This window comes from Notamacropus eugenii, chromosome 5 (assembly GCF_028372415.1).
Source record: "Notamacropus eugenii isolate mMacEug1 chromosome 5, mMacEug1.pri_v2, whole genome shotgun sequence".
In the NCBI taxonomy this organism is placed as follows: domain Eukaryota; kingdom Metazoa; phylum Chordata; class Mammalia; order Diprotodontia; family Macropodidae; genus Notamacropus; species Notamacropus eugenii.
In genome coordinates, this window is record NC_092876.1 from 444102820 (window position 1) to 444129756 (window position 26937).

The window sequence follows — 26937 nt, forward strand, 5'->3', positions numbered from 1 at the left end:
ATATTTTTTGAGCACCTCTTATATGCCTAGCACTGTGGAATATCCAAGAAGACAACATGGGCCATTTCCACAAGGAGTTTAGAATCATAGTTGAAGCACAAATTGTATAAATGCATGAAATAATTTACGAATCAGGTGGTATGTAATAAAGTCTGGTAAAGAAAATGGGTCCAAAAGGGATTTGGGCAGGTCAAGCTTGTTGTTATTTGGATTTGTCAAGAAACATTTTGAGGAGGGAGCACAGGACTTGAGTCACTCCATTACAATTGAGAAGGGTGAGGGATACAACATGAAGGTGGGAATGAGCGCGGTATCAGAGCTGGAGTAGAGATTTATGTTGGGTAGTACTGGTTATTAATATTTTTTAACTCATCACACTGTATACTCAGGGAGTTCACTCACAGGAGTCTAATTCTCCTATCAAGATTATCTCCATCTGACACAAACCCTCATTGAGATCAAAGGTTTTGTGAGTGAGAAAATACAAGTATTATCATTTTACAGCATTTCAAACCACTTCAGTATTTTACTCTGATCTGAAATGTGCCAGACACAAAGGCTTTTGTATCTGAAGTGACAGCTTCACCTCTGGATACTATAATATTTATTCCTGAATTTTATTCCTGTGTGTGTGTTCTCTTGTCTGTGTCTTTTTAGTCTCTTTTCATAAAAAGAAATTAAAATAAATTCTCGGAGAACACTCATTGTACATCTAGCTGCACATAATCCCTAATCTTTAGGTACTTTAAACCCAAAATAGCCTTGTAGATAAAGCCTACATATCTTATCAGTTGACAAAATATGCAATACCATTGTTGACGTATTTTCCTTTTTCCTGTGAACACTTCCTTGGGTCTTTAAGGCTTCTGGAATATCTCAGTTTACATAATGTGTTCCTTTTTAGCTTTATACTTAATCATTTTTGTGTATTCAGTGTATCATTTTCCTACATTTCGCTAATAGAAAAATCCATTTAACAGAAGAAAGGCCATGTAGTCTTTCACACCTGGGATAAATTCTTGAGACTGATTTTCATAGTTACTTTTTAAAAAATATAGTTCCTTTTCAAGATCTAGTTTGCTCTCCCTGGCAAAGTAGAAAATCATGTGTGTTGTGTATGTCTGTTGCTGCGAAATAAGTTTCTTTTCCTTCTAATGCTTCAGCCCCAGGCAGAGGCCAAGCTAAATGGCACCACAATATCCTCTCCTTCCACCTCTTTACAGAGGTCAGATAGCAGTCAACCAATGCTGCTCCGAGTGGTTGGCAGTCAAACTTCAGAAACCATGGGTAAGTTGCTAGCATTTGTCTTGGGGGTGTGTATATGTGGGTTATAATATCTGTTTAAATCCGTCTTCATTAGAAATAGTAACGTTTTGAGTTTTCTAATTTTAATGATCTAACAAGGGATTTTTTTCCACAAAGCAATTTGACTTGGGAAGAACATAAAATCTTAGAGACCAAAAAGACCTTGTCTAGTATAACATCCCCCAACCCATTTGACATAATGAAGAGTAAGAGGCCCAGAATAATTACATGACTTGCAGTTTCTTAGCAATGTAGACAGTACAAGAACTTGAATCTCTTGGCTTGCATGCACATCTGTCCTGTTTTTCACACTACTCACTTCTTTAGGAAGTGAGATCTTGTTGGTTTAAAAGAGATTTAGGCTATTTCTTGCCTTCTGCTTTGTATCTAATCTATGTATGATCTCAGACAAGCTTTCATATCAGACACCACTTTTTTTCATAAGTGGCAACATAAACTTAATGTGGACTTTTTTTTTTTTGACTGAAACTATACTTTTATTGACTAGGGCACTACCAGTAAGGAAACTCTGTTCACCCATGCAGATGAGTAGCAGCCCTGAAACATAGTCTTAGTTACCTGGAGAACTTTAGAGATTAAATGATTTGCCAGTACTCACCACCTAGCTTCCTCTTGTACATACTTAACTGTGTAACTTCTTAAGGTTCTGAGCAACTCTCTGAGCCTATCAAGTTAGAGATATATAAGGATATATCCAGGAAGAGGAATTTCCCACACTACAGGTCAGGACCCAAAGAGTATTAACCACAGGCTACAATACATGCCAAAAATGTCAAACACTTATAAAACGTCTATGCCTTCAAGATACTGATGGGATATATATCTGTCTTATCCTGCAAATAAAAATTTTAATATTCAAAATAAAGTTTTTATTACATAGCATATTTTACAAGTGGTATTTAGAGTGCTTAGTGCTCAGAAATATGAATTATTTAAACCTGATGGCAGTAGGGGGAAAGAGTATACTGACTGGAGCCTATAGATTAGAAGTCTAAGGTAGCAGTGTCTTCTGAAATTTCCCCAACCAACAGGTGAGGGGCAGAGTTTAAAAAGAAGACACAAGCAAAGTGAAACTAAAATGTATATAGAGTCTCATAGGTTACCAAGTAATTTTGTCATCATCATGACTGAAATTTGTAGAACTCTTTAAGGTCTGCAAATCACTGAAATTACGTTTTTCCAGAGAATAAATTAATTCTGTGTGAAGACTTATTTTGAGTCTCACAATACCATGAGCCAAGTCACGTAGGCATTTATTATTCATACTTTTATGCATGAGGGGGGAGCTAAAATAAAAAAAAAGTTTAAGCAACCTGCCTAGAGTAACACAGCTTATAAGCCCTTAGAGGTGAGCCTCAACCATGCTACTGTGCCACGTTTGTAGCAATATACAAGTTTAACTTTACAACTCGATAAAGACAGGGAAAAGTATTATTTTATATAACCACAAGAAAAATGAGAGGCAAAGTGAAAGGCCAACATGAATGGCAAAGTTGGGACCAAAGAGCTGGGCTTCTGACTCCAACTGTAATGGTCATGATAGCAGTAGCGTCTGTTTTACGTAGCTTGGGTTGGTTTCCTCTTGAAAGAACAGGGAGTCTGTTCATGATTACATTAGTTTGGCTTCTTTGCTTTTCAGTTCAGTTATGTCAGATTCTTTATGACCCCATTTGGGGTTTTCTTGGTAAAAATGCTAGAAACGCTTATTATCTCTTTCTCCAGCTCATTTTACAGATGAGGAAATTGAGGCAAACAGGGCTAAATGGCTTATTCAGTGTCACATAGCTAGTAAGTGTCTGAGCTCAGATTTGAACTTGGGTCTTCTTGACTGTAGGACAGGTGTTCCACACCATTGCACCATCTAACTGCCAGCTTCTTTGCTGCCTGAAAGACAAAAGGCCCAACCTAAGGAAAATGGGTGTTGAAGACATCTCTGTAGGAATGTCTTTCTGATTTGACATTGTTGACTCTTGTGGCAAAATCAAAGGTGAAAGAGGGTAGCTGTTGTATCTGATTTACTGTCTTTTTTAATCTTATGAATTATATGCTTGTGTTATTTCTTATAGGTAAAGGATTTTTTTTTATCCCGTTTTATGGTCTGTAGGTGTTTCGTTTTATCCGAACTCCAAATCTGAATCACTAGCCTAGTCTGAGTTAGGCCTGTCATCAGATAATGCTCTTTTCATTCTATGCTAGAGATGCTGCCTCAACCTAACATTCAGATGATATATATATTTTCAAGTTTACTTGAAGGAAAAATTGAATGTTAGTTATTTTTCCAACTAAATAAAGCACCTATCCCAAATAACTTTGCCCCTTATACAAAAAAGGATACAAATAAGTAAACAAATGAAATTAATGTGTTACTTGCTCTAGGGAATGAGTTTTTGCAATGCTGGGGTTTGCTATTTTGTGCCCTTAATGTAGGTCAACATCCCTAAATATATTTTCCAAGTTTAAGAAAATGATTCCCATACTAATCTAATGAAATATGTACTCATCTTCAAGTATTACCTGGACTTCAGCAGTGCATGTACATGTGAGTATAGACCATATGCTCAAGAAGCTTTAAAACCATTTGAAGACCATGCTCAGTGGTGCATCATGACAGTTCAGTTATCAGTTTCAGCTTCTTTCCCTGCTACATGAGGAATGACCACCAGTAATCAGCAGCATGAGGAGGCACTGTAATAGACTGAAGAATTCATACAGTATATCTGTGTGAAATGCTTCCCCAAAAATTCTGTTGAAAAAATATACGTAATTGAAGCTAAAGGGTATTTTTTGGAGAAGTTGGTGATAAGGTAATAGTGTACCAAGGAGCAAAAATCGCTTATGAATATAATATGTGATTTAAATCAGTGATCCAAAGGAACAGAGATTTTGTCACTCCATGACAGAATTAATTATTAGTTCATACACAGCTTTTTTTTTTTTTCCCAGAAAATAATTTACTTAGGCTCAGGTAAAAACACAATAAGCGGCAATAGCACTGAACCTTTTGTTTTTCTTGTGGAGCTGTAGAACTCCACAAAACTACTTTTTTATCAAAATTACGTGTCAGTGATTATTTTGGGAAAAGATGAATACGGCAGCCATGGTACTCTGCCTTCAGCATGGCCTGAAGCCATTTCATCTTTGAGGAGACTTACCTAAAAAGATTTTCCCTGTTGGCAATCTGTCCCATTTTCTTTTTTCTCTCACTTCAAACATTATTTATCATATTCTATCAAATTACTAGTTAACATTCAAACTTGCACTTCATAATTTAGAGACATTCGTCTTTTAACTGTTTCATTGTGAAGGCCTTCATTAAAACAAATTGATGAGAGGGACATTTTTTAGTAGAATCATCTGGAGATTTTAATAGAATTTCCACTGAATGGAGAAGGTGCCCTAGTATGATTGGAGAGCTGACTATGGAACCAAATAGGCCTGAGGTCAAGACCTACCAGACCTACCCCAATGTACCCTGGTTGTGTGATTCTAGGAAGCTTCCTAGGAAAAATATGATCTGCATTGAAAAAGGAAATTTCCTCATTCCAGAGAAGTGACAGGTCTAGTGTCTATTCCTATCCAGCTTAACTGGGCTTGAAATCTCATCCCTATCTGTCTGTTTAATAGGTCTTCAAATACTGTAGTAGCAACCTGTTGTTTAAACCTGGCATTACATCATTGAAACAGGGAGAAAGACTTAGGACAAAGGCAACACTCGGTGAGAAGACAGTTGTTGGGGTGATGAGTCAACTAGTAAGATCTTATTTTATATCTCTTGTATGACAGCTTGTATGAGGGTGCATATGGTAATAATTAGGTGTACCCAACAGATTTGCAGCATTCAAGATTTCACTTGCTTTTATGGTAACCAAATACCTTTGTGGCATATCACTTCCTCCTTTCTTTTTCCCTGATCCCCAAAATTTCTGGTCACATGATCATAGATTTAGAGTTGGAAGAGATGTTAATGGCCTTCTTGTTGATGACCTCATCTAGTCATCTAGATGGCCTTGGAGGTTGAAGAACCACCTCATTTTGTGATCCTCCATCTTGGATCCTGGTTACTGTCTTCTGGTCTATTTATGAAAACTTTTGGACTTTGCTGCCCACTTTGCCACTGAGTTTTCTTTTCTGTGTTATCTCCCCCAATTAGAGTTTGAGCCCCTTAAGAGTGGAGACTGTCTATTCATATCCCCAGCACTTAGCAAGCACTTAACAAATTCCTTTTCATATTTAGTTCAAAAGTAATTCGTGATAGGATTGGATTAGAGGGATCAGGAAGTGGGTAAGGAGTATATTTATACAGTTAACCTATGAATTCTCAGGAATATTTAAGAAATTTTTTAAAAAACCTAAAACTGATGATTGCAAACTTCATTTTTGAAGCAATTGCAGTCTACTGAATATGCCTATATCGCCCATAATGACATTTTTATCTCCAGCTATTTTTCAGAAGAATGCTGAAATTTTAACCCTGTAGAAATAGACTTTTAGAGAATTGGCCTTTGTGAAATACACAGAATCTCATTTTTGAAACTCCCTGGTCCCAGACTTTGCAACAGTAAAATGTATCTTATGAATATGGTCAGTCCAGGTCATTCCTGTAAAATCTAGTTCAGAAACAAAATCATAAACTATCTACCATTTAAGAAGAAGTTTACTTAGCCACAGCATAGAAAGGATGTTTGATAAGGAGACAGTGCTGATCCATTTTTGTGTGGTTTCCCAGGCCCCACATTAACCGTAGGCCTATGCTAGGAGGGAAGTATGTGTCAAGCCTGAAGAAATTATGGACTACGTGGTGTCTTTTTGTCCTAAGGCCACCAGGAAGCTAAGTCAATGATTCTCTGGACCAATTAAGTCTCAAGGATGGTTTAAATCATATTTAAGGAAAAATAATGACTTACGACAGTGATTATAATGGAAATTTGCTTTTGAGAACTTAACCAGATTCAGAGCTGGAACTTAAAGTTCACTGAGTCCATCCTTTTGATTTTACAGATGAAGGAACCGAGGACCAGAGAGGTCAAGTGGTGACACAGATAATAAGTGGCAAAGCCAGGCTTAGATCCAAGTTCCCTGACCAAAAGCACAGTGATTTTTCTGATGCACTAAAATACATAAATGGACAGTGTAGTACAAGAAGGACAGAATTTTAATTAGTACTTTATATGTCCTGGTAAGATTTTTGGAAGATATCCAGTGATACAAATATATCAAATCAAACTGTATTCACAAAACTGTAGTATTTTTTTTAATCAAAGGAAAAATAATAGCCGACATTTCTATAATAGTGCTTTGAAGTTTAAAAAGCACTTTCCATTCATCATCTCATTTAAAGTTTACAGTCCCTATGTAAGATATTACTCTATCAATTTTACAAGTGCAGCTGACACTGAGAGACATTATTGCCCCTGGTCACACAGCTAATGTATCAGAGACAGTATGTGAACCGAAGTCTTACTGACTACAAATGTTGCTCTGCTACTTCATGTTATCTGACAGGATGGAAAGGAGAAGGGAGATTTAAACACTTACCTGGTTGTAGCCCTTTGCCTTATAATCAACCATTTCCATAGGGTGGCCATTGATGAAGCAAATGTTCCATGGCTACGAGACCCTTTGGTTGAGAAAGGAAGTTCTGAAACACCAACTTTACCCTTCAAAATTCTCCATTTTTTTGCTATTTTATGCACTAGCTCTCTTCTGACCTCTGACTTAGAGAGAGTAAGTTAAGGGAAGTTGGGTTACATAATCTCTGTAAAACCAGTGGAGCACAATTTCTAGTGCTTTCAGGTACCATAGGAAGAAAATGGTGCATAAAATTATTAATAATATGTTTAGTCGGGGATATTTTAACTTTTATCATTTTGAAATCTGTAAGATGCCCAAATTTGTGAAATTACTTTTCACTTACCTCCCACCTCTTCCTGTTGTGAAAATAAATGTCAATTTCCTACTAATCATAAAATACATAAAACTTTATGCCAAATAGAAGGAAAATTCTGAAATTGATTAGTTCTCTTATTTATTCATTCATGCACAAGTAATTAGGATTAAAACCCACTCCAAGGAGTTTATGAGAGACTTCCATGGCAAAATAGGCCTACAGAACTGTCAGAATTGAGTTGAAAGAGAAAATTGAAATGGAAGAGAATGAAATTGTTATATTAAATACTCTTAATGAATGGTTTTAAAACATATTTGAATCTTGTAGGATCCCCAGTGCATCTTAATTTTTATTTCATGGTTCTTAATGTGTTATTTCATTGACAAATGGAAGTTATTTTGATTTCTAGGTTGGGTTCTTTTGTGTGTGGTATCTTTAGCAGAGCTAGGGATAGAATATTGGACATTTTCATGTATGAGGTTACAGGCAGTAGCAAAAATAATTCTGTATTGCATCATTGTCCTTTGGGACTTTTTTCTCCCCTTTAAAAGGGAGGATTTTCTATTTAATTATTGATTTTTGAGCATTTAAGAAGACTCAAAAAAGTCTGTAAAGGTGAAATTATTTGACTTCAGTGATATTATGCTTCATAATCCATTCATGGTGATTATTCAAGTGATCATATCACTTTGTTGAACTGCATCTGGATCTATCTTGCATCCAAGCAAGGATTCCTGGAGCTTTAACTTGATGTAATTAAACTGTCAGAAACGTTAATATTGATGCTGATGAACGTCTCCATTGGTTCTGATTTACTCTGCAAGGCACATTATCACCTACAGGGACTTACCGCCATTAAAGGAAGCCACATGTTGCCCATTACAGCAAAAATTTGCATCAGTAATGGAACAGAGAAAACTGATAACCAGCAGAGCTTTCAGGCACTCCAATCACTTTCACAGTATTTTATCTTTTATTTATTCCTTGCAAGATAAGTTTAATTTAGTTTAAATCTAACACCTATTTTACATCCATTTCTCCCCCCCATCACCATTAATGTTTGTCCTTTAAAAAAAAATAACTCAGGCAACTTCTAAATAAGAAATATTGGTGTAAAAGTGCAAGTTTTAACCTCGAGTTTTCCATGCAGAGTATACATTCTTTCATCTCTCAGTGCTTTTTTGACACTAGCAATTAATTTGAGGGCAAATTACAAGAGTGAAAAGCTAGATGTCTTGGTAGTTGTCGTTTTTATATTAGATAGTTTTGTTTTTCCTGAACTTTTATTAAATGAAAGGCACTGTGGTGGAGAGCTCTTTGTTGGGAAGTGATTGTATTACCAATAAAACAAATACAGTTTTTCCTAAGGAAAAAAAGAAAATAAATTTGATATTTCATAGGTTTGCAGCTGAAATGTGTTAATTAGGTACTGACAAAAGGCACTGATATCCATAGTACTTTAAGATTTACAAAACGTTTTCTTTGCAACACTCCCTGAGATGTAGGTAGTTTGAGAATTACTATTCTCATTTCCAGATGAGAAGTTAAGTGATTTGTCCAGGGTTATACACTTAATAAGAGTCAGTCCTGGAATTGGAAACAACATCTTTTGATAATATTTTTTATCTTTCTACTCTGGGCATATGAAGCCCTTCATTCTAGTAATAATTCCTTGAATTATGAATTAAAATATTAATTAAAAATTAATAAAAATTAATCCTGAATTAAAATATCTTCATGGGTTCTTCTTACTCTGTGTGTTGTAGAAAGACCAAGGTCCAGCAATAAATATGGACATGATAATGATAATAATATCTGAGAAGCCTGTGTACCCAAAAACACATATATGATGTGCATCTTGCCTTGTTTGACTTACATAGGAGGCTCAGAATGTCTGAAAGGGTATCTGTTACCTTTGGATGGCAGAAATAAGACCTTCATTTAAATGGAAGTTTAATTACATCACTTGGAGATTTCAGAAAGTTTTTTTTTTCCCTGTCCAAAAATAGTACTGTCTGAAAATAATGAGCTTTAAGGGACCTAGAGGTAGGTCAGTTTTCATTAAGCTTACATCTTGAATTTCATTCTCTTTTGAAAAACTCTGACCTTTCCCATATTCCAATCCAATATACCTCATGGTACTGAGTGCCCTTTTTTATCCTGAATACAGCCCCTAATCCATACTCTGAACCAGAGATCTTCTAAATCTGCAGGATCTATACAACTCAAATGCCTCTTTGCATTTCAGTGTTTAGTTTTTCACTTCACTTAAACAGATAGGTCCTCCCAGACTAGTTCCCTTCACTGCCTCTTTGCAACCTTGGCAACAATAGTATTATCAACCAATCAAACGTAGTCGAAGGGCAGCCCTGCAGTATATTTAACACCTGGACACCCTAGGGCCTGCTGAGTGGACAGTCCAGCAGTACAAAGTTTCAGCATACCTTTGTCTCCTAATCTGGACTCAGAAAGGATTTACGTTGTGCTTCTTTTTATTGTTAAATGTCAAAAGAGAGAATGAAAGATACCCATCTTATCTGTTCCCCTCTTTCCACAGTGAAGTAACAATAAAAATGTCACAGATTCATGTTTTTAGAAAGACCTAAAAAATTCCAGCTGTTATTAGGGAATGGTTAGGACAGGTATTTTTAAACCTCTGTAATTGTGAAAGCAGTTTTACATCTCATTTCTTCTGTTTACTCCCCGTGCAATCAGGTAAGTTGCTTAGCCTTTCTGGACATCAATTTCTTTGCCCTCAAACTGGAAGAATTTAACTACATATCTCCAAGCTCCCTTTTGGCTAACTCTATGATCCTACTAGTACTAACGTTTCTTTTTGTCATAAGGTGGATGTATTGAAATCTGATTTTAGTGGAGTAGAACTTAGCAAACATGTTTTAATTCTCATTCGCTTGACATGCTGAACAGATTCACTAATTTTTCAGATATGTTAGGAAAGTAGATGCCTTAGATGTACCTAAAAACTTCAGTGATTATATATGGCTCTTTTCCAAGGATAATGCTAGAAATTACTCCTCGAAAATTTATTCTTGACTTTAAGGAATTATGACGTTATAATTAGTAAGCCTAGAGAATCTTGTTATTAGTGAGCAAGTAAAATTTTATATATAATATCTCCTTTAAAATGCAACCTTGTGTAACTGCAAGCAGAATTGTTTATACATTTGAGGCATTTTCTCTATTACAGCCTAATTACTCTTGGCTATTTTTTTTAAGGTGAGGATGACCTACTCAGTCCTCCTCCTCAGGACACAAGCACAGGGTTAGAAGAGGTAATGGAACAACTTAATAACTCCTTTCCAAGTACAAGAGGTAAGTGCCAGTACTTGGCAGAAATGAATGCAAATACATATTTCTGTGTCAAATTGGTACAGAGTTTGTCATATTGATGTAATCACCAAAATGCTGCTTTTGTATTCTAGTGTAGGTAGAAGTGATTTTATTTTTAGATGTGGATTTGTAGTTCCTTATGGATTGCCTTCCTACATTTAATAGCATCTATCACCGCTCATCATAACTGATATAATGTGAGTAGAAAGAGAGGAACCCTATACCATACTAGCTCTTTGTCAAATCCAAATTTAACTAAATCTTCCTTTGTTGTTTGTACTTCATCTTTTTCACCCCATTTTGGTTAAAAAAAAGTATTCATAGCAAAGGGAAATGTGTTATTTGAAAACTTAGACTTTGCTTTTCCTTGTAGCATTTAACGAAGTGGCTCACTTGTAGCTTAGACTTGTTTTGGCAGGGTCCACGTTTGGTTAGTACCTGGTGCAAAGACAAACACAGTTTGTAGAACATGACAATAGCTTCAGACAGACTTATAGGCTCAGGGGAGGGTTTTTATTATTACAGTATGTTTGGCTTAATGTCAAACAAAACCAGTGGCCCTTATCTCCCCATGGCAGTTTTTAAAAAAAAAGAGAGAGAGAGAGAGAGAGAGAGAGAGAGGATCTAAATCACTACCTTTCATGCAAAAGAGGAAAGTCTAGATACGCAGAAGCAGAAAAAAAAATAGAGGATAAAGTATTGATCCATGGATGTTTGGGAGCTTGAATAGAGGGCAGGAGGAATGAAAAAATCTCTGCTTTCCCTGCTCTACAGGGGCAATGAGGGGACTGTTTTTAGCATCATGTTTTTCCTATCTTTTTGTTCAGTGTCATTGAACAATGACCATTTCCTGGCTCTTTGACGTATGAGTGAACATTGAGGTGCACTCTGAATACCGTCATGTACTGATAGAATGTTGCTAAGGAACAGTCACTGTAAGCTAATTTTAAGTGTCTGTACCAGCTAGCTATTCACTAGCAAGGGCCACGGAATGCATTCACTTTAATTGGTAAAGCCCTCTTCTTTGTTTTGGGTTTTTTGGTTTGTTTGTCTGTTTTGGGGGGTGAGGAACATCATTTCCTTCTTAGCTTGACTACCTTAAGTATCCCTTCTCCTCAGAGACCACATCTGTACTAGGTTCCAGATTGAGTAGCCAATAAAAGCCATTTTTCATGAAGCATCCTCATCTAAGTGTTTTCTTCTCTGTCAAGTTCAAGACATCCTAAATTTTAGTTATTTTTTGCCAGGCATTTAAGGCTTGTCATAAGTAGCCCTTTTAAAAAACACTTCATTGATATTTTTGAGGGTATTTTTAAAGCCACTTTCACTTCCCAGTGATTCTCCTCCCTCTTAACAAAGAAAAACAAATTAGATGCATTTTATTGTGAGTTTATTAGATGATACAGTATAGTGCACCAGGTCTGGAGTCAGGAAGACCTAAATTCCTATCCAGCTTCACATGCTTAGTAGCTGTGTAACACTGGACAAGTCACAACCTGTGTCTACCGCAGTCTCCTCAGCTGTAAGATGGGGATAATGATAGCACTTATCTCCCAGGATTAAGTGTCAGGATCAAGATTTGAACTCAGATCAGACTCCCAGTCATTCATTAGATAAAAGTAGGTATAGTGAGCATATGGCATAGTTTAAAGAATACAAGATTGGGAGTCTGAAAGAAGTAACTCAGCTTCCAAAAGTAGCCTCCATAAAATCAGGCTGTCTCTTATACAGTAAAAAGATCTGCCTCAGTAATGGTGAGACAAGGTGGCCTGGTGGTACTCCACTGTTTCTTACTAAACTAAAATTCGTGCACCTTTATTTCAACTCTGACTTCATTTTCTTTAGCTGTGCCTAGTGGGGTGTAGCTAAACCCCCCACAGGGTTTCTGAAACACTTTGTGAAGCACACTCATATTTCAAAAGGATGGAGAAGAGTTCAGCAGCTTGTAGCTAACCAGGCCCATTGGTTTAACACCTGTATAAACCTGTATTAAAATAACAGTAGTTCTTGAGAGTTTGCATGTGACAGAAGATCTTAATTTTCCTGCCCTAAATGAAAGTCTGTGTTGTAATTTCCAAAGTAGCAATTTCTGCTCAGTTCCTGATTGTGTCCTAGAAGGATTTTTTTTATCTAACTTTGAATCTAAGAGAATGTTCTGTCCTCGTTCCCATTACTATGTTAACACATAAGAAATTCACATTTGAAGCAGTTGCTTCAGACAGCTGTTTCAATAACTCAAAACAGATGTCAGGACAAGAGGTCTCACATTTAGTGATGGTGTACCACCAGTGTGGTTTACTTAACCCTACTTGATAATGGTCCAAATAGTAAAAAAAAAAAAAAAAAAAAAAAAAAGTTTTTGTATCACGCTTGTGAACAAATTGTCAAGTCTCCAGGGATTTAATTTGTGACCTGTGTTGTTCCTCCTAAACTCAACAACAAAATCCACACATTTTTATCCAGCTCAACTTGTTGGCCACATATGATGATAGAACAAATGCTAGTATGGGCTGTATAGGTAAGGTATCTACAGTCTTTTAACCCTTGCATAATTTTAATACATGAAGATTCTCATGTATTACAAAAGAAAAAGAAAAAGTTAAAAGGACCTTTGCCCAAGGACTTAACATTAGTGCCAAATCTTGGTTCCAAACCTCTCTAGACTTTTCTTCTTCCATGAGTAGAGTTTTGGAAAAGTCTTTTAAAATAAGGATCCAAAGTTGGTTTCTCAGTGTCACTTAAATAATAACTAACCTATCTACTGTATGATAAGATTTACAAAGCACTTTCCTCGCAACAACTCTTTGCTGGTTATCAGTAAATTGTCTTTCATTCCAAAAGATTAACCTCAGTTTTGTATGTGCCTATATTATCACTAATGGACAAATACAATTAGCCTTTCTAAAAATCATTATAAACCAAAACACCTTTGAGGTTTGCATATACCTTTAATTTTAAAACTGTATGCATCTTTCCTGATTGATCTATTAATTAAAAATGTTCACAACTCAGTGGGGCTTTTTATGTTTTAATTTACTTTAAATGCAACCCATTAGGCAAGCTCTCTAGCTAATAATATTGGGCGCTAGCTATATAAATACGCATATAGTGCTGTAAGTGTCCATAATGTTATCTAACAGTACTTTCAACATCCTAGCCCATAACTGATATTATTAACATCTTCATAATGTAGATGACAGTAAATTCTATGGAAGGACAAATTCTCTAATAGAATTCCCATCTGTTTAGCAGTGTATTTACGATGTGTGTGTGTGTGTGTTAAGAAATGTTTCCTAAGTGGTACTGATTAGTCTATAAACAGATCAACTCAGGTTTCAGAGACAAACCAACATTTTTTAATTATCTAAACTGAGTTTATATATGGCAATTCGCAAAAAAATCACCAGTCTTTTGCAGATGCTTCTACTACCCTACAAAATATTCTATCTTTGCCCAAAAAAAAAAATCTTATATTGTCAATTTTGTATTGCACTTATTCCACAGTATTAAAAATTGGCAAGGAAATACATAAGTGTATTTCTAGTTCAACCCATTTATTTTACACATGAGCCAAATTCCAGAGAAGTCTGAGTGACTTCCTCAAGGTCATAGGTTAACATGTAGCAGGACCATAATTCAGGTCTTCAGCTTCCTAATCCAGGGCTCTTTCCAGTATACTACTCTACCTGTTTTTACAGATACCATCCCTCCTAAACTGTTACCTTCTTGAGAAAAAGGATTGTGCCTTATCTAAACTTTGTCTCTCTCCTACTCATGGGAAGGGCTTAATATATGTTGAACTAGTCCCCAGTGACATATATATATAGATGTAGATATAGATATTTGCACATACACATATATATACATACATACACATATATGCATATAATATTCCTTAAAATACACATATACCTTTTTTGGTCTTATCAGTGTCTTTTTTCTCTACATCAAAAAACCTTTCCTATCCCACAAAATAAACTCTCAGTTGTGATGAAGAAACTATTTTTTATTGCACTTGCCATCTTTCCCAATAATTTCAGTTTCTAAGCTTGTCTGTCATTTTTGAAACATAGTAACTTTTGTAAAATGGGATAATCATACCAGCACAGTGGCGTGCTGAGCCTTAGAGTCAGGAAGATTCCAGACACATTCTAGCTGTGTGATCATGGCAAGTCGCTTAACCCTGTTGGCCTTGGTTCCTCATGTATAGAATGAACTGGAGAAGGAAATGGCAAAACACTCCAGTATCTTTGCCCAGAAAGCTCCAAATGAGATCATGAAGAGTGGGACATGACTGGAAAAGGATAAACTGACAAAACATGCCTTGTCATTCTTCATAAACAGTGTGTATGACTAGCATTTGTTTTATGCAAATTTGCTTGATAACCTCCATGGATCCAGGATGTCATCAGCATGAATGCCCCCCTCCCTTACCAGTACCACACCTTCCTAGAATTCCCTCAGAGGAGATCCAGCCAATGTGCTAGAGCCTTTTCTTTTCATTTACATCCAAAAAAAAGTTTTATCTGTTATTCCCTTTGCACTATAGCAGTTTTAATGTCCTTTGAAACTCATTGCACGTACACACACACACACACACACATACACACACACACACACACACACACACACACACACACACACACACACACACACACACACACACCCCAAACAGAAAATGAATGGTCGCTATGATACATACAGCATACATGCAAACTTAGCTAAGCATTAATGCGGAAAGGTCAAATGTATCCTGTGAAATTGTCTTGGATCAAAAGTGAATGAAGTCAGGTATTACATTGTTTCTGCTCTACTTTTAGAGTTACTCAAGAAACTCTTAAATTCACTAAAGAATTTTCAGCATTATGTAGTACTACTTCAATACTAAGGAGTATTACACAAAGACCCTACCCTTTTGGACAAAGAAATATGAAGTAATAAATTCTCATCAATAATGTCAATTTCCTAAAGGGAAATTGACCTTTTCTTAGTTGATTCTCTAAATGTGACCATGCCTTTTGTGCAGACTGAAAAAGTCCTTCCTACAAAATCTTAAGCTTCTCAGGATTTTCCTTGTTCATTGGTTTCACGTTATAAGACTTAATAGAGGCTTCACTGGTTTTAAGAAGCTCATTTTATTTTATTTTTTTTTATTTAATAGTTCTATTTATTTATTTTTAGATTTCGACATTCATTTCCACAAAATTTTGAATTCCAGTTTTTTCTCCCCATCTCTTCCCTCCCCCCACCCCCATCGCATTCTGATTACCCCTTCCCTCAATGTGCCGTTCCCTCTGTCACACCCCACCCTTCTCTTATCCCCATCAAGAAGCTCATTTTAAGACATCTTGATTATAGAACATGAATTTAATCTGGTACTTCCTTTTTTTTTTTTTTAAGCTCAGAAGTTCAAAGGAAAAATTTGGCTCCCTCTTGGCTTCCTTTGTTTCACAGATTTATAGAGACATAGTGACAGCAATAGGGGAAAAAACCACTTTCTGTATAGAATATATTGTATACACATACATACACACAGATGCATGGGTTCTTTAAATTGTTCAATTTAAAAAAAATAATAGGGACTATCTGTATTTATGGCATTGAAAGAGCTTGCTCTGTGTAGAGCAAGCATGTACCCTGGACTGGTTAGTTTATGTCTAAATCAAGAAAGAAATCTGTGGATAGATTTTAGGAGGTGTAGGGGAAGATAGTCATATACATTTCTGGTAAATTCTAATGAAAATTTAGTTGTCTCTTTGGTATTTAATAAAAGTATTATTCTGATGAGAATTCATAAGCTTTACCAGACCAATGAAAAGGGATTTAAGACACCAAAAAGGTAAGAACTCCTGGGCCAAAGTATTGTATCTAGATCCAAGCAGTGCATTTTCAAAAGAACATTGACAAACTGAAGGAGAGTCTTTAAAGGAGTGGAAAGAAGATAGCTAGGGACCTCAAGCATATAAGAGTAATCGATAAGAATGACTTGGAGTAAATAGGCATTTTGGAATATTATAAATATCCAAATTAATGATAAAGGACATATGAAGAAACATGCTATCTGCATCCAGAGAAAGAACTAATAGAAGTCTGTATAGAATTTATATATATATGTATATATGTATATATATGTAGACACGCATATTTATGTCTAATGGTAGCCATCTCTAAGGCAAAAGAGGGGTGGTAGGGAAGAAAAAAATTACATAATGACATATTTAAAAGGAATAGCAAGTCATACATAATAAATTTGTAGTTTTGTGTACAATCTTCTTTTTATAATACTAAGTGATGGAAATGCTTGTTTTATTCCATAAATTAAATTTTTTTTTAGAAAACGAATGAGTTGAAAGAATATTTTGTGGATATTCTTCCTTACACTTCAATCTAAGATTGGAATGCACTAGCATATAAAATTTCCACTCGCTAGCAGTTTTCAGCCACTAACTGGATAAATCCTTATTGGTAATGTTGTAAAAGAGAATCTAGTGCAAGTACTGGTTGGACTAGAGCCTTTCTATGCTGAGATTCTCTGATGAAACTAAGTGTGCCTTTTTCGTTTGGTTTGGCTTTTAATTCAGTCTATACTCCAGGACCTTAAATTACATTCCTAAACTAGAAGGGAGTGCTTTCTAGTAAATGTTTCTTCCCTAAATACATAGCCTTAAATAGAGCAAAAAAAAAAAAAAAATGAGCCAGGGCTTGGCACTTTCTAGTAAACATGCCAGAGAAGAGGTGGATGAAAACTAGGCCAAGAAAGCTAACAGAGTAATTCCTTGGTTGCCGTGACCTCGAAGGTTGCCACTTCTAGCTTTCCCTGCTCCTATAACTCCAGTCAGATGGGACGTGTATCATGGGAGATGTCACCCACTTTTCTTTCCTCCATTCTTGGCAAGGAGGACATTGACCCTGACATTGCCAAACTTGGACTCTTTATTAAATGGTTATGTTTCTATCTGGCAAAACTCAGAAAATTCTGAAAGTGGTTTGAGTCACCAGAGGAAAAACTGTAAGATTCCACTAGCGGTTTTGGAGCTCTGAATCGAACTAGGAAAAGTCTCCTCAAGACGGCTATCCTTAGTTTATTTCCAGATTGCAAACAGGAAGCACTGAGATGAAAGGCAATAAACTGTACATTACATGCACATATCAAATGTGGTTAAAGGTATCGAATTTTCTGCCCAGTACTACACCAGCGTAGTGCTTTGTGATTCATACTACCTTATGATTCGTTTCATTCTATTTTGTTTGTTTTAAATAATTACACACAAGACATCGGACCGAGTAAAACTAGATAGGCCAACGAACCCTCTAGTGATTGGCTAATGTGTGTTAGTGTAGCGTGTGGAGCATTGAATCATGAAAAAAGAATTGAAGGCAGGTGTTTCTTCTGACTCCATTGCGGGGTCTCTCGTCCCCCTTCTTTCCCGATAAGCCTCTTTCTGTATCTGTCCTGTATTTTCATCTCTGTCCTTTATTTTCACCAAATGCATGAAATCCATTTGTGAGAACTGAGTTTACTTTCTGCGCCAGGTACCAGCTTGTATTTGGTGACACAGGAACCTAACTCATGTTTAGGTTTATGACACAGGAAGCTGGAAAATGTGTGTAATGTTTCCATGTGTTTATAATCCAGTCACTTCAGAAAGGCGAATACTGAATGGGTATTACATGGTAGCTCTTGGAATTAATGGCATGAATTTTCATTTTCAATGAGTAGATTTAAACTGTGCCATTTTTTAAAATCACGATTAATACACTTCTTTCTGTTAATGATTTGCTTTCCTTCTTTCTGGGTCTCAGATAGGAACATGCTATGTACCATTAATTGGGTTACCTTTCAATTCTTATTGTTTTTAAGGATGTATAAAAACTTATTTGAGTTTCCTTTTAGCTTTGGGGATGGTGGGGGGAGGAACTTTCCTAGCCTCGTCTTTTGTTTCCTACGTGAAACACTTATTGATATAAAAACTGTATTGATACGTGGTTTTGTTTCTCTTTTCTGATATCTCTGCCTCTTCCCCTCTCTGTTATTAAAGGAAGAAATGCCCCTGGAAAGCCAATGAGAGAGGTTAGTGAGATTCAGGCTCACTGCTATGGCTTCTTGTCTGTCCCATCCTGCTTTCTGTGTTTGGCATTTGTGCCCTAACTTTGCATGTGTGTTTGTGTAACCAAGTGCATTCCTCACTGTGCTCCTCACCAAAAGACATTTGGTGCCTCTGAACTTTCAGTCTACGAGGAAACTTCCTGAAGTGTTGTTCCACAGTAGCCATCCCCAGGAAGATGGCGGGAGAGAGAAGGAAACTGTAAATCACAACCCTTTGTAGTCACAGGTTGGAATTGTAATCTTTGCCTTTTCTGCTCTCACAAATTGAACATAAGCAGTCATCTCAAAACAGAATCTAGCCTCAAACTTTTTTTTTAAACCAATAATGGAGCTCCATTCTGGGCACAGACCTCTAGATTTCTGGGCCAGAGTCATGCTGTTCCTTCTTACTAGTTAATGTACTGTTTCCCTTTCAGGGGCAGAAAGTGAACTCTGTAAAAACTGAAGATCAAAAGGTGTCATTTATTTTAGGTTAAGCACTGCTGAATCAATGCCACTACTGCCAATGGGATGATTCATAATTTGGAGCATAAATTAAGGGATGAAGAGGAAGGTATTTGATGTCAGACATGTTCAGATTTATGTCAAAATGGATTTGGGCATTTTATTTTTTAATCTCTATAAATGAGAATAAGGTTACAATGTGCAGCATTATCATTCTATGTGATCTCAGGATTTCTGTTGTACCTGTTCTGAGTCTTGTCATACATTTTGTGAAAGATGAATTACAGTACCCAATAAAGAAATGATCGAAGGAGGTGTTTAGAGACTCCCTGACTTCTGTTTAACATAATATTTTTTCTTTACCAAGGGTCTAGGATATGAGGCAAGCAGTGACATGCTGTAAGGGATGCTTCCTTCCCTCTTCTCAACTATACCTGTAGGCTTAGGGGGGGAACAAACCTTTTGTATAAATTTATTTGAGGAAATACTAATTTCTTGGCCATTCTGAAAATGATGTATATATACTTCTAATTAAACATAACCCACCCCACCCTCCAAAAAGAATGTCATTTATTGTAACCAGTATTCCTAATTGTGTCCAAACCAATGCTTACATCTAGGGCATGTGGAGTGATTTTATGGAGGGGGTGAAAAGAAGAAATAAATTCTAACTTAGAAAGACTTAAGGAAGTCTGAATTGGTCAAGCTCCAAAATGCCAGTTCAAATTATATGCCACATATAGCTACTGTTACTTCTTCAAACTGAGTTGCATGCAGGACTCACAAACATAAAGCTGTTTATCTTCTGAGCTTTCTTCCCCTTAAAGTTAAGAAAGTGTAATTAAGACGATAGCAAGGATTTAGTGGAAATAGATCTACCTCTGCCTCAATTCCCTTCCCAAGAGCCACTTCCCCACCCCACTCCCAGTAGTTCCATCAGAGTAGTATTATGCTGATGAGTTTAGGTGTATTTATTTACTTTTACAAAAAGAGAAAGCATAAGGCTCATAACCCAAGTAACACATCTCAAGTATAGTGTGACCAGATAGGATCCAGTCATTAGAGCAGCCTCCAACAAATCCTTATTATGTACAATTCCATTTGTAGGTGCTGGAAGTAGAGCCTAAGTAGAGTCTGCCCCCTGAATCTGGGCCCAGGCACTTCCTAGCCAATGGCACTGATATCCTCAAAGTGACCCATGACATTGATTTGTTTGAAGATTGAAGGGTCCTCAAGTGTTCTAACCGATTGCTTCCCCAGACCCTTTGTATGGCCATGTTGATGCAGGTTACATGAAATAGACATACGTTCTTTACATCTGGATATAATAGAGTAACAGTAACATGTTATACTGGTGTTCAGTAACACCTGCATAAGTAGCGATAGTACATTAGACAATTCACCTTTATAAACGTGATTTGAAATGCCTTTCAGCGTAGCTTACACAGAGATATAACTTTCGGAAAGCCAAAAAACCAAGTTACTGTGACGGATTATAAATGGGAAATAGCTCATCTGGACAATCAGCCAGACTCTTCCAAGATTAAATAAGTAGAGAAGGATATGCAGAATTCAGACATTGTCCTAGCAATCTGAATATCATTCATTTAGTGGGAAATTTTATTTCTGTGAAAAGTTAACATGTCGAATTGTGGTTTAGTGACTGGCTTTTGGCCAGGAAGTCTCAATTCCAGTCACATGAAAAACAGCCTCCTCTGACATTTATGGTGTATGAAGGGCTAAATAAGTCATTATTATCACCAAAGTGGAAAAGCAGAGAGCCGAACTAATATAATAAAAGTTCAATGTATGTTATATTTGTGTTTAACAATACCTACTTAAGAGTCGATTAAATTAGCACCTTCTATAGATATATTTTTGTGTCCGTATGCCTAAAGCTGATTATAAAGGTTTGAATAATGACTTCTGTTCCATTAGTAAATGGCATGAGATTTTTATTTCACCTTTATAAAAATCTATCAGGTGAAATGAATGACATCATTAATGCTACAATCACATCTATGGTATAATATTGAAGCAAGATACAAATCCGTTTGTTATGTCACATTACAATAGACTTTTTGCTCTCAATGGATTTGGCTCTGTATTTTCTGGGCAGCATTTTCTCAAAGATATGGATTTTTTTTCCTGGCATCACTGCAAATTCCCTTTATGCCTCCTAGTCTGTTAAGTTGAAAGACCAGGCCTATGACAAAGTATATAGGAATACAGCATCATGGGAGCTGGAAGGAACCTAAAACACCGTTTATTCCAGCTCCTTCATTTTTCAAATGAGGGAACTAGGTCCCAGGGAGGTTAAGGGCATTACCAAAAGCTGCACATTGGGGAGGTCTGGAAAATGGCTGAATTTTCTTTGAAAGCGTAAAAGTGATCACCGAGGTCATCTATAGAAATATACCAGGATCATTAGCACATCTTGTACTGGAGCATAGTAATGGGCATACAGACTTTAGTGGATCCACATTTGCTCCTTTTAAGGATAATGAGCAGCCATTTCAGATAGCATGCTCTAATTATACATCACATCCATATTTATTCCATACTATTATTTGGAATGAAGGTATTTCCTTATCAGTTATTTTAAATTTGACTTTATAGCGAATTAAGATCCTTGCAGGGATACCAGGCCACTGTTTGCCTGTATATAAATGGAATATGCCTTTACTATCTTTATTTTTGAGCTACTGCCTATGTCATAAAACATACCTGCCCAGACTGAATACTTCCTAGTTTCTGCAGACTGAAAGACTAGTACTAGAATAATCTCAGTATGGAGGCAATTTCCTTTCCCTCAAGATGTTGCCTGTTTTTATAGTTTGCAGTTTATGTCAAAGGTACCTAATATATTAAAATATAGTAAAAGTGATAAGAAATGATTTAAATTTCACATGCAGGAGTCAGGTTGTAAGAATCTTGTTTTGCATTCCCCTTTGTAGGAATAGTTTTCTAGTTAAAGTGATAAGTAAACGTCTAGAATCACTGCATTCTCTGTTATCTGTGAATGGGTGTCCACAAATAAGATTGTTTAAGGGTATATAACAGAGCTGGGAAACTATCAAAAATGATGTTGGGGGCATCCTGGAGCCCAGTGGCACCAACTGACCTTTGCTGTGATCTATAGAGAGCAGCAGATTGCCTTTTGTGTTTTCCTGTGATGTTTATAACTTAGAGCATAAGACTATTGAAATGATCACTAGAGGGTTGCCAAGCCATTGGCCATATTCATGAAATAGTGCACGTGCCTTGCTGAAGTATTTCATTTGCAGTCTCCACCATAAAACAAAATTGCTTTTTAAAATGTAATTATTCTGCACAGCAAATTCAAAGAGATTTACTAACTTTGTAACCTTATGGTAAATGGTTAAATGGTACTAAACTTTTAATAAGCCCCAACTTGAGTAGGTCCCATCAACAGTTCCTTGTTCCACAAATTTTCCCAAATCCTGTTTTCATTTTTGTGTTTTTAAAAATATGTCTATAGATATCTATTAAAATAATTCTAGAATAATCTATACATCCTAGAATGGTCTGCACTTAAATTTTTTTAACTATTTAGCAAAATTATTATGGGAATATATAAAATAGACATTCTGGGCTAGTTACTCAGTAAAGCATTCATAATTCAGAAGTCAGATGGATAATTTACTAAGATCAAAAAATTAAGGTTAACTATATTTAAAAAATGAGATGCCTCTTAAGAAGCAAGCTGTAACTTCTTCAGGTAACGTTACCTAAAATTTGAAATTTTTCAAAGCCTGTAAATAAATATACACTGCCATCTCAGTGAACGTTCCCCAAAGTCCTTACTGTGGGACAAATCATTGATACCATCATGTTATAATCAGGTCATTCCTGTAACTAACTAACTCCTACTTGGATAATAGGACTTGAAATAAATCTACATAATATCAAATTCCATGCCATAGTGTTTCATGTCACTATTCTCTAGTGTAATTAGACGTTCAAAGTGATCTCCATCCTGAAGGTGTCCAATTTAAATATTTATACTATACACAAAAGATAATTTCAGGTCTTTATTTTGTTCTCAAGATAACCAAGGAAAGAAATTCTTTCAGTCTCACCAACAAAAGCCACTGAAGTAGATTTCATGCTTAGGTAGTTAGAATTAGCTAGTTACCAGTTGCAAAGATGAAATGCTTTATGGAAAGACCTTACAAGTTTGCTTTGGACCGAGGAGCTAACCCCCAAATCTAGAATCTAGATAAATTTCTCTTTTCACCAAGGCACTGGTTCTCAACTCATCTCCAGATAGTCATGTCACTAAGTAACTGCAGGAGGGTTTTGAAGGATCCTCTGGAAAGACTCAAATAGGGAGCTAAGCAAAGTTAGCCAAGATACATTCTGGATCACATAAGAGGAGGAAGCCCTAGTTAGTGACCAGTGGACTCTTTTCTCCTCCCTGGAGTGCATTCGTGGATTCAGAACTGGAGCAAGTATGGAGGCAGCTGAGCAACTCACTATCATTCCCATCAGGTAATGCTTTGGATATCCTTTCAAAGCATCATGATAGGAAAACTAGCTTGCAGGAATCAGAAGAGCATAGTGTACCTGCGCAATGTTTGGAATGATGATGCTTTAAATTAGTCCCCATGGCAACCTATCACTTAAGTCTTGAAATGTAGTATTTGAAAATTTTCCATTTGAATTTTGTTCTGATGATGCCAATTTAACGTCACATTTATACTAACAGGTGTGCAATGTCTATGATGTGGCTTTGCTTCTTACTGGGAATTGGTAGAGCCCAAACTGTAAGCAGCTTCTGTGTTGTCCGCACACACACAAAAATCCATGGATAATCTCGATTGTTTGATGTCGGTACGTTGACTCTTACGTCATTTGAAAACATTTCTGTGTTTTTACCTTTGTTTTTCAGGACACAATGTAGGAAACCTTTTCCACATGGCGGATGATTTGGGCAGAGCAATGGAAACCTTAGTTACAGTCATGACTGATGAAGAAAGGTTAGAATAGATGTTTTACAACTCCTGATGTCCCGCATGGTTTTTATAATATTCATACAACAAAGAGGATTAGACCGTAAGAGTTTACAAGAAAAAAAATCTATATTTTTGTGAAGGGTAGTGGTACTATACTGTAGATTTCAGTAGTTTCCTAAGTCTGTTATTGTTTTGTTAACAATGGCAGGTATTACACGTCTATGCAATTGTACAAAAAAGTTGTAAGAAAACTCCATGTAAAATCTTGATAGCTAAATAACTTGCCATTTCTTTATATGGAACGCATTTCGGGTTGTTTAAAAAAAATTTATAACAGTTATAAAGAAAGATTGTAAACTACAGTGTGCTTTATAAAAAAAAAATGTTGTTTATAAAAATCCCTAAAAACAAACAAACAAAAAAAACTTTGAGGCAGTGCATTGTTTTGCATCCTTTTGGCTCTCTGTCCATATAAGAGATTCATGTTTTGTGTTCCTTTTCCTTGCATATTAAAGAGAGTAGATCCTGTAACAGCACCAACATGACTTCTTTACCTTGCTCTTTTTTTTTATTGTTGTCTGGGTGGGACTAGCCAAGGGTTTTTCATATATGTGTGTGTATATTATATATTTCATATATAACAGATATACACTCATATGCTTTATAGGGGAAAAAAACTGAACTTCCAGTTCAATGGCGCTCCCACCACTTTGTAAGTAAAAGACAGCTGCTTCCAGCTGCCCTGGCTGACGTGCCTAGACTAAGGTGGGTTCTGGAGCTGGGAGGAACCTCCCACATTAAGTTACGGTCCAGGGCTCCAGGTGCTAATTCAAGCTTTTTCCCCACTGACAACTCAACACTAAAGGTTTGGTTTTGGTTTTTTTTTTTTCTTTGTTATTTTTCTTTTTTTTTTTTAAGAACACATGAGTACATAGGACTTATTCTACCAGATGAGTACATTGATTAATATAGTCCACATTCTGGCCCTGGAGATGCCACAGTCCATTTAATGATCCCTCCTCCAAAGGAAGGCAAAAACATCATGATGTAGTTCTTCCTCCCACAGTAAGTTATAAGAAGACGGAGGTGGGTCTACAGGACAGGAATTCTTAGCCCTCCCTACCAGTGAGCAGACTATACAGTCTGAAGCTAAGAATTGGATTATTTGCAAATATACATAAATACTTCCCTAATTACCGCACCAAACTCTCCTAGAAGCCAAGCCATGGTGGTGCTTTCAACATGTTCCCATTGCAAATGAGGTCTAAGAAGCTGCAGTTCTTAGTGGAAAGTAATCCTGTGGAAATTCTGAGTTAGGTGCAGTCAGTCCTTCCCAGTGGGCAGTTGAGAAAGCATGGCAATCAGGAAAATGTTCATAATTAACTGAGACACCCAAGTCATCCGTCTTTTCCTCCCTTGCCAGTCTCTGCAAATAATGCCGCACAAGTAAGGATGACTTGCAGCTGGGAAGACAGAAGACAGATTAAATTGTTTAAAATAAATAAATAATCCCCAAGTACAAAGAGAACTGGTAGTAAAAGCTTTAGCATTTTTATGTCATTTTGCTAGTCTTTGATTTCATCATTCGGTAAATAGGAACTCAATGTGTGACCCATTAATTTTGCAAATCTGTTACCTCTTATATGAAGTGTAATTAATCTTGGGAGAGTGGGTTTTGTTCATTATTTTTAATGATAATTAACATCCAACATGGCTTGTCATGCTATTTCTACCTCACTTTGGTTTTGTGGTGTTCCTGACAGTTACGTACAGATAATTTCACTTCATCACCACTTGTCCATCGTGTGAACTAATCTCTTCATTATAAGTCTGGTTTTTTTTCTTTTTACAGAAAACCCAAAGCTCAACTATCGAGTTAAATTACAATTCATTTTTGTTTCATTTTCCTTCTCACTGATGGCCTGAAACCATATACCATATATTTGGCTCAGGCCTCCCCTGTATCCCTCCTCCACCCCTAGGAAAGTTAATTTAATTTTTTTTTTTTTTTAGGAGAGGGGTTTCATTGCTTTCGGATAAGTTTGAGTTTCTTTCTAAAATCAGAGACAAAGGGATTGCACGGTTTTGTTTTCATCTTTTTTTGTTTTTTTTCTTTTAGACAATAGTTTTGGTGTGTCAAAATATTTAATAAAAGTTGAGAGCTTTATTACTGCTTTTTAAGCATAATTTGGACATTACTTCATGTTTCTTATAACCACAGAGTATTAAACTGTAAAACATAATCAATGTAACTGAAACACAGACATCATATGGCATGTGACATCATTGTTAGTGAGTACTGCTTTCTTACTTGGGTACCATGATATATTGTGTTTTAACACCAACACTGTAACATTTATTAATTATTTTTTTAAATCTCAGTTTTAATGCATTTTCACGACATATCAGATTTCACCAAATATATGCCTTACTATTGTATTATATAACTGCTTTACTGTGTATCTCAATAAAGCACGCAATTATGTTATAAAAAAGCATTTTGTTTAAGCACAGTATCTTTTATGAAGTATTGGGTTTGGGGATACGCTTTGTAGAACTGTGATTGCTTCCCTGTCATTTTGCGGCTCGCTATTTTCTCAGCAGAATCTTATATAGTTATTACATGTGGTTTGCAACTTGAGTAGGGAGAAGCATAGGAGAAGAGCTTGGAAGATTGATTTACTATCTCAAAATGATTTTGGCATGAGCTAAGAAAAACTAAACCTAACCTGTAGTTCAGCAACTACCGTCTCCAATGATCCAAGTGCAAAGAGCATAAAAGTTAGGAAAAGTGTGTTCCAGCGAAACTCTAAATATTTGCTCCATTAAACAGGCTCAAAATC

The 26937-nt window shown here is 36.2% G+C and overlaps 1 protein-coding gene across 15 annotated transcripts in view; it reads left to right on the forward strand.

The window, feature by feature from the left end:
• The window catches only part of DMD (dystrophin), a 2329373-nt gene extending 2302784 nt beyond the window's left edge, over positions 1 to 26589 (forward strand). For 9 of the 15 annotated variants that reach the window (XM_072616876.1, XM_072616880.1, XM_072616875.1 and 6 more), the window contains 3 exons: positions 1164 to 1287; positions 10451 to 10546; positions 24031 to 26589. In XM_072616876.1, coding sequence (XP_072472977.1) covers positions 1164 to 1287; positions 10451 to 10546; positions 24031 to 24128 — 318 coding nt within the window. In that variant the 3' untranslated portion in view covers positions 24129 to 26589. Of the gene's footprint in view, positions 1 to 1163; positions 1288 to 10450; positions 10547 to 18603; positions 18636 to 19087; positions 19431 to 24030 lie in introns of those variants that run through there. The other 6 variants (XM_072616878.1, XM_072616885.1, XM_072616886.1 and 3 more) reach the window with 2 other exon arrangements.
• Positions 26590 to 26937: the final 348 nt, after the last annotated feature.